The sequence below is a fragment of the Ursus americanus genome, chromosome 7 (assembly GCF_024610735.1).
Source record: "Ursus americanus isolate L20-20 chromosome 7, mUrsAme1.1.p, whole genome shotgun sequence".
Lineage (NCBI taxonomy): Eukaryota > Metazoa > Chordata > Mammalia > Carnivora > Ursidae > Ursus > Ursus americanus.
Window position 1 is genome coordinate 11,808,282 of NC_142133.1, and position 12,192 is coordinate 11,820,473.

The following is a 12,192-nucleotide window of genomic DNA, read 5'->3' on the forward strand; positions in this document are numbered from 1 at the left end:
TGGCAGAATACATGAATAGACATTTTTCCAAAGAAGACAGAGACGTCCAAGAAATATGAAAAGATGCTCAACATCACTCATCATCAGGGAAATACAAATCAAAACTACAATGAGATAACACCTCACACCTGTCAGAATGGCTAAAATCAGCAACACGGGAAACAACAGGTGTTGCAGAGGCTGTGGAGAAAGGGGAACCCTCTCACATTGTTGGTGGGAATGCAAACTGGTGCAGCCACTCTGGAAAACAGTATGGAAGTTCCTCAAAAAGTTAAAAATTGAACTGCCTTATGATTCAGCAATTGTACTTCTAGGTATTTACCCAAAGAATACAAAAATACTAATTCGAAGGGATACATGCACCCCAATGTTTATAGCAGCATTATCTACAATAGACAAATTATGGAAAGGACCCAAATGTCTATCAACTGGTGAAGGAATAAAGATGTGATATATGTGTATACACACACACACACACACACGCACACACACACACACAAAATGGATTATTACTCAGCCATAAAAAGAATGAAATCTTGCCATTTGCATCGATGTGGATGGAGCTAGAGAGTATAATGTTAAGCAAAATGTCAGAGAAAAACAAATACCATATGATTTCACTCTTACGTGGAATTTAAGAAACAAAACAAACAACTTGGGGAAAAAAAGAGAGAGGCAAACCAAGAAACAGATTCTTAACTATAGAAAACAAACTGCTGGTTACGGATGGGAGGTAGGTGGGGGGATGGGGAAATAGGGGCTAGGGATCAAGGAGGGAACTAGTTGTGATGAGCACTGGGTGATATATGAAAGTGTTGAATCACTATATTGCACACCTAAAACTAATATTACACTGTATATTAACTGGAATTTAAGTACAACCTTAAAAACAAACAAAAATATATTAAACCAACAAGCTATAGATGATAGAAAGTTAAGCCTGGTCTGTACAACTTGATAATTCATGAGAAACGGAAACCAGCTTCCACCATCTTTTCTCAGGCTGCTGTTTCTTATTTTCCAAGGAGAAGAGAAAATAATTTAAAGCCTGTGGTAGTCATTAGGGCTTTTAAACTGTCCTGCCCTCTCTCCTTCCAGCCATGGGCAGGATTACGCTTCCCGTTCCTTTGTCCTTTGAAGCGAGAAGCAGCCATATGACTTGCTCTGACCAGTGTGTTGTGAGTAGATGGGAGGAAAATCAATTCCATCGGATAATTTAATTGCCATTATCAGACCCTCAAGAGCACTCTTTTCCCTCTGCTATAGAGACCCACTTCACTCCATCAGCTGTGGTCCTGAGTGCACATGTAGTGGAAGAGAGAAACAAGTCTGTTGTTTTAAGTCATTGAAATTTGGAGGCTGTTTTAACAAACAGCATAACCTGGGCTCACATAAAGTGCTTAGGCTTGAGTTGGTAATCTCAGGTAGTTCAAGCTCTGGCTAATAAGGGAGAGCTTTTAGTGAGAGCCTTCTTGAGGAATCATTGGAGTCACCTCTCATGATATTACTGGATTGACCTGTGCTATCACTTAAAGCAGCAGAGTTTTAGTTCCTCGGCTTTTGGCATTATTTTTTTTTAAAGATTTTATTTATTTATTCGACAGAGACAGAGATAGCCAGCGAGAGAGGGAACACAAGCGGGGGGAGTGGGAGAGGAAGAAACAGGCTCATAGCGGAGGAGCCTGATGTGGGGCTCGATCCCAGAACTCTGGGATCACGCCCTGAGCCGAAGGCAGACGCTTAACCGCTGTGCCACCCAGGCGCCCCGGCTTTTGGCATTATTATAAGATTAATACAAAAATTATAAGAACATTCTGCCAAAGAAAACACTGTAGACATATAAAATATTAAATTAAATGGACCTAAAGATGAAACACAAGATGAAATTCTGCTCTGCCATTATCTTGGACAGGTCCCTTCATTTCTGGGCCTCAATTTCCTTTTCTGTGAGCACTTGACAGGTGGAAGATAGTTCCACAGAAGTTAGTTTATTCAATCCTTAAAACTAGCCTTCAGTAGTTATATTTTGCCATTTTTTAAAACATGAAACTGTGGAAACAGATTTAGAAAGGATGAGTAACTTGCCAAACAATAGCTGGACACGGAGGGGATACTTCCAAAGCCTTAACTAAATATTTACAGTCATTTCTTATTCTAAAATCCTATGGATTTTTGGTGCGAGGCTATTCACAAGTGAAACCACATTGCCAAAAAGAAAACAAGATTCTCTCCAACAACAAAAGTTCTCGTATTTTCCATTGTGTGACAAAACGCATATTTTATGAAGATCAAGGAGCCTGCTATTAATATTCCCTGGCCTGTGTACTATCAAAGGTATTCAAAGCATCAAACCTTAATGATAGAATACAGATGTTACCCATAATGTAGACTAACTCCGAAACACAAGTATTACTCTTGAGAACTTGCACAGACTATTTCTTTGATGACACTTTTCTTTTAAGAATAATTTGAAGACTTGTTAATTTGTGGTCATGAAAACATTTTACCAGCCATGTTACACGGTTTGAAAACACCGGACTTAAAAGACAAAATTTAGGGGCACCTGGGTGGTTCAGTCGGTTAAGTGTCAGCCTTTTGATTTTGGCTCAGGTCACGATCTCGGGGTGGTGGGATCGAGCCCCAAGTGGGGCTCTGCCCTAGGCATGGAGACTGCTTAAGATCCTTTCTCCTCTTCCTCTCCCTCTGTTCCTCCCCCTAACTCACCCCTCCCCACCCTTCCTTGTGTGTGCACATGCACGTGCTCTCTCTCTCTCTCAAAAAAAAAATACAAAATTTTACTTGTGGTTAAAATACCAGAAATTAACATGATGTTTAGACAAAGTAGAATTCACTTTACAGAAAACACTGCACAAGCATGTGTGTATTAGCTGTGAAAACTGCTCTCAGACTGCCATTAAAGGCTGCACACATAATGGCCAATTCTTAATTCCTCATTTGTGGAACTCACACTGGACTTGGCAGAGAAAATTGTGTCTTACAGCACATCTCAGCAGATGTCATTTTACTCTCGTACATTATTAATGTTTTAATTCTGTTTTTCGTCATTTCTGATCTCCATTTGAGCATCTTGAATATGTTGGTCCTTGCCTATACTGAATATTCCCAGAAATTTTACAGTTACAAACAGTTAAATAATAGGGAGAGGTAGGAACACAAAAATCCCTCAACACATTGTTCAGTGTGTTCTTCCCCCTTAATGGCTTTTCGAGGCTGCTAATTACCACCAAACGGTGACATTTTAAGCACAATTGAATGATGGTTGAAGTAGGTCTTTTTAATAATGGTGTTTAGGACAGTTCAGAAACTCAGGGCAGCCTAAAATACTATTTCAAAGTACTTACTGAGTACTAGAGAGGACAATGGTAGGGGAGGTGGGAGGAAGAGGAAAAATACTGAGGCATCATCTGTCCTCAAGAAAATTGTGTCCTGGGCCACCTGGGTGGCTCATTGGTTAACCGTCTGCCTTCAGCTCAGGTCATGATCCCAGGGTCCTGGGATTGAGCCCCACATCAGGCTCCCTGATCAGCGGGGAGCCTGCTTCTCTCTCTCTCCCTCTGCCTCTCCCCCAGGTTGTGCTCTTTCTCTTGTTCATTCTCTCAAATAAATAAATAAAGTCTTTTAAAAAAAAGAGTATTATCTCCTTCCTTTTACTGGAAAGACCACCAAACCACATGAAACATTTCAAAAAGTCATAAGATTAATGATAGTTCTTCTAGGAGAGAAAAAGTTAAGACAGATATCTTACACGTGTTGTGGAGAATTTGAATGGCAGGCTGAAATTTTTGGTTTATTTCAAATTAGGATGTTTACCACAAAAATATTTCTTACAAATGCTAAAAAGATTGCTATAGGCTTATAAAATGTGTCAGTCAACTTGGAAGGAACATATTAAACAAAACTAGTAAATTCTAGCATCAAAATCAAGATGCTTATTAGCAGAGGTGGATATGTGGTAGCGGTTATTGTCTTCAATGAGGTCTTAGTTCACGTGAATTTGGAAATTGCAAAGGAATCGGGTCTTGAGGAATATACGATAAAGAGCTTCAAATAGGTTAGAGTCCACATAGAGAGTGAGCTCAGCTCACCACCTCATAAACCACTATCCTCATCCTACAGCACGAAGCTCTCTGTTTACTTGCCCTACTCTAAGCTGCAGAGATTTACATAGGAAGTGGAGCAGACTTAAACCTGGGGCTTTGTGAGTTGATTCTTTTTTAAAAGAACACCACCAAGAGAAACCTAACAAGGAATAAAGCATACAGCAGAAAAAATGAAGAGATCACTCTGTGTATTGAAGAAGACTCTCGATATGCTATCTTTCTTCTTATTCACCTGATTGCTGTGGGCTTTATGCATACTCTGAACTAAAGAGACATGCAACTGAAAACAAAGAAAAATCAGTCGAAGATGTTGAAAAGGCTGGATACATAAAGGAATTGGCAGAACCCAGGGTTGCCTTCATATTCCCTCTCCACTTCTCTCCTTTGGTTCACTCTCTCCTGTTATACTGTGTACATGGCTATCTTTTCCACTGGATTTTAAGTTCCATGGAGTGGAAGAAGTAGGTCTTACTGCTCTTTATCTTTTGGTTCTGTTTATTAACTAATTCATCCTTCCATCCACTCATTCATTCATTCACTCTGTAAGTGTTAGTAAGTGCTTAGTACATTCTAGAAGCTTGGGATACACCAGTGAACAAAACAGATGGGGGTGAAAGACAGATAATGGCAATACATAATGAATAAATAAATTATATAGTATTAGAGAAAGTGATAAGTTTTATGGGAAATAGAGAAAATGAGCACAGAATAAGGAGGATTGGACTTGGGGGTGGGCATACTGAACTGCAGTATTAACAATGATGATCACAGCATGCTTCACAGAGAAGGAGGTAACTGAGCCAAGACTGAAAGGAAGTGAGAGAGTGAGCCAAGCACAGAAGTGGAGAAGAAAGCACTTTAGACAGAGGAAAGAGCTAGGGCATAGACCCTGGAGCAGAAGAATCCATGGTATGTTTGAGGAACAAAACCATGGCGATTGAGCCGAAACAGACTGAGCCTGGAAGACAAGGTTCACAGGGAGCCAGATCATTTACAGCCATGTGGGTCATCATAAGAGATTTGGCTTTTACCCTGAGATGAGAGCCACTGCAGGAGGGATGAGATGTCTTATGTTTTAAATGGGTCGCTCTGGCTGCTGTGTTGACAATAAGTGTGCAAATTTATGTCAAAATGTGAAGAGCACCAGAACTAAAAGAAAGAAAAATCAAAGCTGAGTCTATATACTTGTCAAGCAAGGAAATACACCAGCGAAAAAATTCACTGAGTAATTCATGAAGTGGGAAAAGCCAGGGTTTTTTAAGTGCTCGAGGTGGTTATGCTCATCAAGGATGGGAAACCAGGACTCTGGGCAGGAAAGAACAGCGTTGGATAAAATAAGGATCTTTGTTCACTGGACAGGAACAAGTCTTCAGTCAGGTCTAACAAGGGTCTGGTCTAAGGGGTCACTCAAAGTTCACAGTCCTTTATCGGCTTCCAATTGGCTTGAACCCATTGAAATGTAACACAGCATTTCATTAGGCAGGTGCTGTGAGTGAAAACTTTTCACTGAAAAGTAGTTGGAATCAGGAGAAACTGTTAACAAAGTTCTTGAAGAATTCCTGGCAGAAGATGATGCAACTCACACCAGGGTGTGCCCTGAAGGTGGTGAGCAACGTCTAGATTCTGGATATTCATGGAGATGAGTAAAAAATAACTCTTAGGTTTATGGCCTATGCAACTGGATAGTCGGAGTTGCTCTGGAGATAGGAAAAGGTGTGGATAAAGCATGCTGGGGTAGATTAAGAGTTCGTGTGAGTTTAAAACGTCTAGGAGATGCTGGGGTGGGACCAGCAATAGACACAACAAGGTCTGGCTGGTGACTTGAAAGAGCATAGCATCTAATACCAGGAGAACCACACGCAGTCAACTAGGGAGCCAGGAGGTAGAGCTGGGGGGACTTCACACAGTGTTTTCTCCTCTTGGTCCCAGATTTTAATTCAAATACATTTTTATTTAATGCAAGTATTCTTGTAAGCCTTCCCAAATATTTTGTGAGTGATGTGGGAGTCTAAATCAATCAATGATCTTTGAAACTCTCTCTGTGCCTAATACGGTGTTTTGAAAAACTACGTATTCAATAGCTACCTCTGACAATCTCCTACTATGTGCCAGAGTCTATATGTTTACAAACACATCTTGCTTCATCTGCCCAAATTTATTAGGTATCATTTTACACAAAAGGAAAGTGAGGCCAGAAGAGCTGAGCAATTTGCCTATCATCATATAGCTAATAAAGGCAGGGCTGGGATTTAAGCCCAAATACATCTGAGTAACTTTTAACTCTGCTTCTAACTGTAGTCTACTAATCTGGCTAGAGGGCAAAGCAAGTAGAAGATGAGAAGTTCCAACAATGTATAGTTCCTGGCTTATATCAACAGTTTTCTAATCTGAGCATGTACTAGAATCACTCCGGTGGCTCATTAAACAGACTGCTGGACCTCAAGTTCCCAGGTGATGCAGACGCTGCTGGTCTAGCACTTTGAGAACCGCTGGTTTAGCAGGTTTTCCCTAATCTTGCCAGCTGAAGATCCTGCCTCCACCTGCCAAATGCCCAGGTCTCTCTAATTCCTCAAAGGGGAGAAGGGAGAACTGGAGCTAATCAAGAAGTTCAGAAGGGTCCTTGGTGATCGTTTCTTCTGTTTTAACTCCGAGTTCTCTCCTTCCCAAGGCACGTGAGTGTTGCAGGAGAGGGGATAACTGGGTGATGGTGGCTCAACCAAGCTGTCTAGTAAGTCCTTCTTCTTTTATTATTATTCTCCCAGCAAGGAGACTTCCTTTTCCTTTCTGGGAAACAAACTTCCATTATCACCCCTCTGGCTCCCAATGTCCATTAGGTACAGGGAAGGTTCAGGTACAGTGGGCCCTAAAACTTACACAACTATTGGGGAGGGGAGTGCCCATTAAGAACAAGATTAAAGCTCATAAATACATAAGTGGAAGGCCTTGGAAGGAACTTATGCAGGAGAGGAGACCTAAAACTTAAGCTTCATTAGCTTCATGGGAAATTGGCCTCTGATCAAACGTGTCTGTGTACGTCTAAGCTCCAATTATACACATATGCAAGTTATTTCCCATGTGGCTCTTGAGCCTCAGGCTAATCAGAGGATGTGGTTGATTCCTGTGTAAGAGAACCTGAGCATTTCATAGTTGGAGAGACTTGTTTGCTCTGAACCTGGTAATGGGGGGAGGGTTACCAGCTCCTTGTGTTGCACATTGGAAGGTACTCTTTGACATAGCTAAGGCACTCAGTTACTTTTCCTTGGGCTTGATTTCTTTAGTGAGTTAAAAACCTTCTAGAAATCTCTTTCCTTACATACACAAATACAGAAAATCCAACTGAGAGATAATTATTCCTACATTACATCGAGAACAAAATTTGATTACTCAATTTTAACACTAATATTCAGGAAAAGAAAATTGCTTTTCAAAACATTAGGGTAAGGCTATTAAAAATATATTAATTTATAAATAAAAAATTTAAGTGCTTGCTTGACGAAGAAGACTACTGCATAGGGTAGCACTTTGAGTTCCTTTTGTAAGCCTTTCTGAAATCTTATTTTCCTTTATAGTTTGTTCTCAGACGTATTGGGGTGGATGTGGCCTTAAAAATACATTGACTCCCTCAACCAATACTGCTAAGCATAAGCAAATGGCTCTGGAATTAGGGGAAGTTACTAAGATAGTTACTAAGTTAGGGGAAGTTATTAAGACAAGTAATGAGGTACTCTCAAGGAACTTAGATTTTTGTAGGCAATAGCCACGTCCACCAAGAACCTCCACCTAAGGTGGAAAGAGGCCTGAGAAGGCTTCCTGAAGGAGACTAAAAAGGCGTCTGATTTGGGCCTTGCAGGAACTAGCTGTATAAAACGTCTTAAGAATTATTCCAAGACAGAGAAAGCCAGCACATCCACTGGGCACTTCCTAAAGAACAATCTGCCCACCTCGTCCAGGATCACTGCTGCTTTATATACACACAGCAAAGGGTTTTCTCGCAGCTAAGCAGGCACAATTCCAAGAGCAAGATGATACCCTTAAGCGCTTCTGGGGAGTGTGCCTTGAATATACAACGATGAATGGAGCGGGTCCCAGTCCTCAAGGAAGCACCACCAGGAACTCAATCAGGCCAGGAGTATTCTCAGGAAGCCGAAAGGCGGAGGTGAGACCAGGAGGAGTCACTGGAATGGATTTTCCGCTCTGGGCCTCGAGGTCCGGATGCGCACTCAGTCCTCTGGAAGGCTCTCGCATTGCAGTACCAGAGATGCATGAGGAGTTCCCGCGTTGGAGCAGCGGGCGAGCCTCCCCTAGTGCCCCGCAGTTCCTCCCGGCCCCGCCCACACCCCAACGCGGCTGCGCGGCAAGGCCTCCTTGCCTCCACGTGATTGCCGTCATTGCCTCTGCGAAGCGTGAACCGCCATCATAAGTCCTGGCGGCTGGGCCCCGGGCCTGCCTCCCTCCTCCTCCTCCGCGGGGCAGCGGTGACAGGTTGGGGTTGTACTGCCCGCGTCCTGTCCGGCAGGCGAAGGCGTGAGCCTCCGAGAGCGGGTCAAGAAATTTGGACCCACGGACTCCGGGGCAGACTGACCTGCTGGCCCCATAGGTGACGGCACGGCGGGGGCGGTGCCCAGGGCCGCGCCCCGCCCCTTGCAGGCCAGCGCCCGGAGCCCGCGGCCCGTGCCCGTTTCCAGTATGGCCGCCCGCCGTGCTTGACCCGTGGCCTCTCAGCTTCGACTCTTCGTAGGCGATGCCGAGGCCGAGGCCGTGACTGACACTCTTGCTCACACGCACGCACGGACCCACACCCACGCCCGGAGCCCGAGCCCTGGGCCCGGAACCGCTCTCGCCCCCTGCGCCGCGGCCAAAGCCCGGACCACGGCTCCCGCGCCGCCACTGCCGCCGCCTCGCCGAGAAGGGCCGCGCCGGACCTCGAGCGCGGCGGCCCCCGGCCGGCAGGGATGGGGAAGCGGGCTGGAGGAGGAGCAGCAGGAGCCGCCGCCGCCTCCACGTCCGCAGGGGCCGGTGTGGAGCCCGCGGCCAGCCGCGGTTGGGGCCCGCGGAGCGCGGCCGCCGGCCTACTGGGAGCGCTGCACCTGGTGATGACCCTCGTAGTGGCCGCGGCGCGAGCCGAGAAGGAAGGTGGGTGTCAGCCGCCCGGCATCTCCCAGGCCCAGCCCAGCGGCTGTCAGCGCGCCTTCGCGGAGGCGGCCGCCCGGCTGCGAGCGGGGAGGAAGGGCTGCGGCTCGGGGCTCCGAGGGCGGTGGAGCGCGCAGCTCCGTCCGGCGCGAAGTTGCTCGGTCGAGTCCCGTCCCGAGCCGGGAACTTGCAGTTCGAATGCCAACTCGCGGCGTTGGCTGCGCGGAGTTGCTCTTGTTCTCCGTGATTCCTTCCCCTTGTCTTTTCTCTTGACTCCTGTCACTGCCATTTCAAAACTTCCTGAGTTCGCGTATCTTCTTGCCACTTGGCCCACTGTGTAGGAGGAGCATATTTTTAGACTTGATCGCTGTTAATAGTCACATTTTAGGACACTTTCCCCCGTTTGGTTGTGGTTTTAATAACGGCGTGCACACAGAAAATGTAAAAATAGCAAGACTAGTGGAAGGGTTCAAAACACAGCTTACAAAATTTTACTTCTAATTTGTTGAAACATTTCTTGGAGAGGAATCTTGTTTCTTCAGCTTCCCTCTCTTTTATCGTTTTGCAGTATTGATTGTTTAGCTAGCAATTCGGTGTATATAATACAATTCTGTTTAGTTCTCTAGTAAGCTATTGGAAGTCTGTTTACATTTTTAATTTATTTTAAGATTGGGTGTCATCTTTAGTGTGAAAGAGTTTAAAAACAGATATGCCGTTTCTAGTTTGCAAACCTTTATCTGTAATTTAGTTAAGGACTGACCCCTATTTTTAAAAACTCATTAGTATCGAATGACTTTAAAACTGGTACTCCTACAGGTTTAAAAATTATTTGTAACCTAGAGGACCAAATCTGTAGTTGTGTTGGCACTACCTGTTTTTTAGTCTAGGGAAATGAGTGGTCACAGAGCTTTCACAAAGAAATCACTAAAAGTGAGTGGTTTTTAAAAAGCTAAGCAAAACTTGTTAGTTTAGCTTCCACTTCACACTAAACTGCCACTACAAAAAATAATGTCTTGCCACAGTAACTTTCGGGTTGGTGTTCTGCTTTATGACTTAAGTCACTTGTTATCATTATTGAAGGCAATAGCTAAATGCAAACCAAATCAATGTTGAAGTACAAATGTGCCTCTCTCCACTGTTTCCTTATTTTTGTTCAACACATTAAATTCTCTCATTTAACCTTGTAAGCAACCTTAGTCTGGGTTAACATAGGTGGAAATTATTCAGAGAATTACCATGTATTGGAAGAATTAATTGACAGAGGCAGGATTATTTCCAGAATAAAATATTGCTGCTTTATGACTAGTCAGGCCTGTTACTGTCATAGTTCATTGATTGGTTACAGATCTGCAGTTAGATGATTGTTACTATTGTGTGTCCGTGGTGTCCAGTATGGGTCTGGCATGTAGTTGGTGTCCAATAAAGCTAAAACAGTACAATAATTTAATGGGCATGTCTCCTTTTGTTTCAAGTAGTCCTTGGCAGGTATTGTGTCCTTGCTTTTCAGTTCTTTTGCTTACCTTGTACAGTGCCAGGCACACAGTAGGGATTTAACATTTGTTTGAGTGAATGACTGTCTTCATGGGCCATTAGCACAGGGAAATAAAATAATGATTGAGTCTCATAAAACATTAAGGTTATATTATCCTTCTGCTGCTTTTTTCCCCCATAGCCATATGTATGCTAATTTTCTGTGTATAGTTAACAAATCCCTTGTTTAAGAAATCTCAGCCTAAATTATATTTGCTAATTTCCTATTTGTTTATAAGTTTTAGTGAACGTCTCTAATACCCATAAGTGTAAGGCTCAGATGAGAATTTCTTGCCAGGGTGTAAAGTATGAAAAGATGTGGTTGAATCAGTCAGTGGTGCTGGCAGAATCAAACAGCTTTTGTGGCCCATGTTGTGTCTGTACAAACAGTTTGAATGTACAAACCAGCTAGTCAAGATATTGATGGTAATTATACTAATATAAAACAAAAGCCTCTGCCCATCACAGATGAAATCTGGTTCTAATCAAATATTCTGTGAAGGTGGCTCTAAAAATGGCCTGTGCTTTCAGCCTTCTTGCTGATCAAACTATAGTATTGTTTTTGTTTGAGTAAGTAGAAGAAATGAGATTGATTTTTACATGATTATGATACCATGAGTTTGGCATCTGATGGTCACAAATACAGCATTTGCCCTAAAAATGTGTTGTTGAGTTTTTTCAGGAAGCCTGGGCAGATTTCTGAAGGTAGCTGAGTTCAGTTTGTCAGTTTATACTCTGAGGATTTTTTGTGTTTATTTTAGTAGTATAAACTAGTAATTTTTTAAACTTAAGATTTTCCTGCAATATTAATGATGGTTCTCTGGGTATTTTGTATATTTTTCCTCAGTTGTAGCAGAATTTCACTAGAAAATCTTCACAACAAAATAAAACTCATTGTCTCTTGTTGAAAACAGCAGAATAGCTAAGTGCATTATCTAATGCAGTTTTTAATGTTTGGACTAGATGTTAATTTCCTTAAGTCAGAAGCATGAGCCATTCCTTGTCTTAACATCCTGGATGTTTTAACATTCCTGTATCTTAACATCCAATTTTACTGATTAGTGGGGATGTATAATTATTTCAGAGAAAAGGGACCTTTGAGAATGTTTTGGCTGTGCTCTACAGTTTGTAAGGATTTTGAAAAAGTTGGGAAAGGAAGAAGTTACTGTGATTACTACAAATAACTCACTTATTCTGGATTGGTGTCAAAATTTTTCTTGAAGCTAAGTTATGAATATTGAGAATAGTGAAAATAGATATGTGTAGTGAAAATATTAAAATATATAGTGAAAATATGTGTATGTATGTTAAACATAATTTTTAGTAGTATTTTGATTTTGTTTTAAAGATTTTTATTTATTTGAGAGAGAGAGAGAGGAGCAGAGGGAGAGGGGCAAGCAGACTCCACGCT

The 12,192-nt window shown here is 42.7% G+C and overlaps 1 protein-coding gene across 2 annotated transcripts in view; it reads left to right on the plus strand.

Annotated features, from left to right (window-relative positions):
* Positions 1-8,789: 8,789 nt before the first annotated feature.
* The window catches only part of TMEM131 (transmembrane protein 131), a 234,989-nt gene continuing 231,586 nt past the window's right edge, over positions 8,790-12,192 (plus strand). The window contains exon 1 of one of the 2 annotated variants that reach the window (XM_087863335.1): positions 8,790-9,254. In XM_087863335.1, the coding sequence (XP_087719461.1) occupies positions 9,074-9,254 (181 nt within the window). In that variant the 5' untranslated portion in view covers positions 8,790-9,073. The remainder of the gene's footprint in view (positions 9,255-12,192) is intronic. The other variant, XM_045771747.2, reaches the window with a different exon arrangement.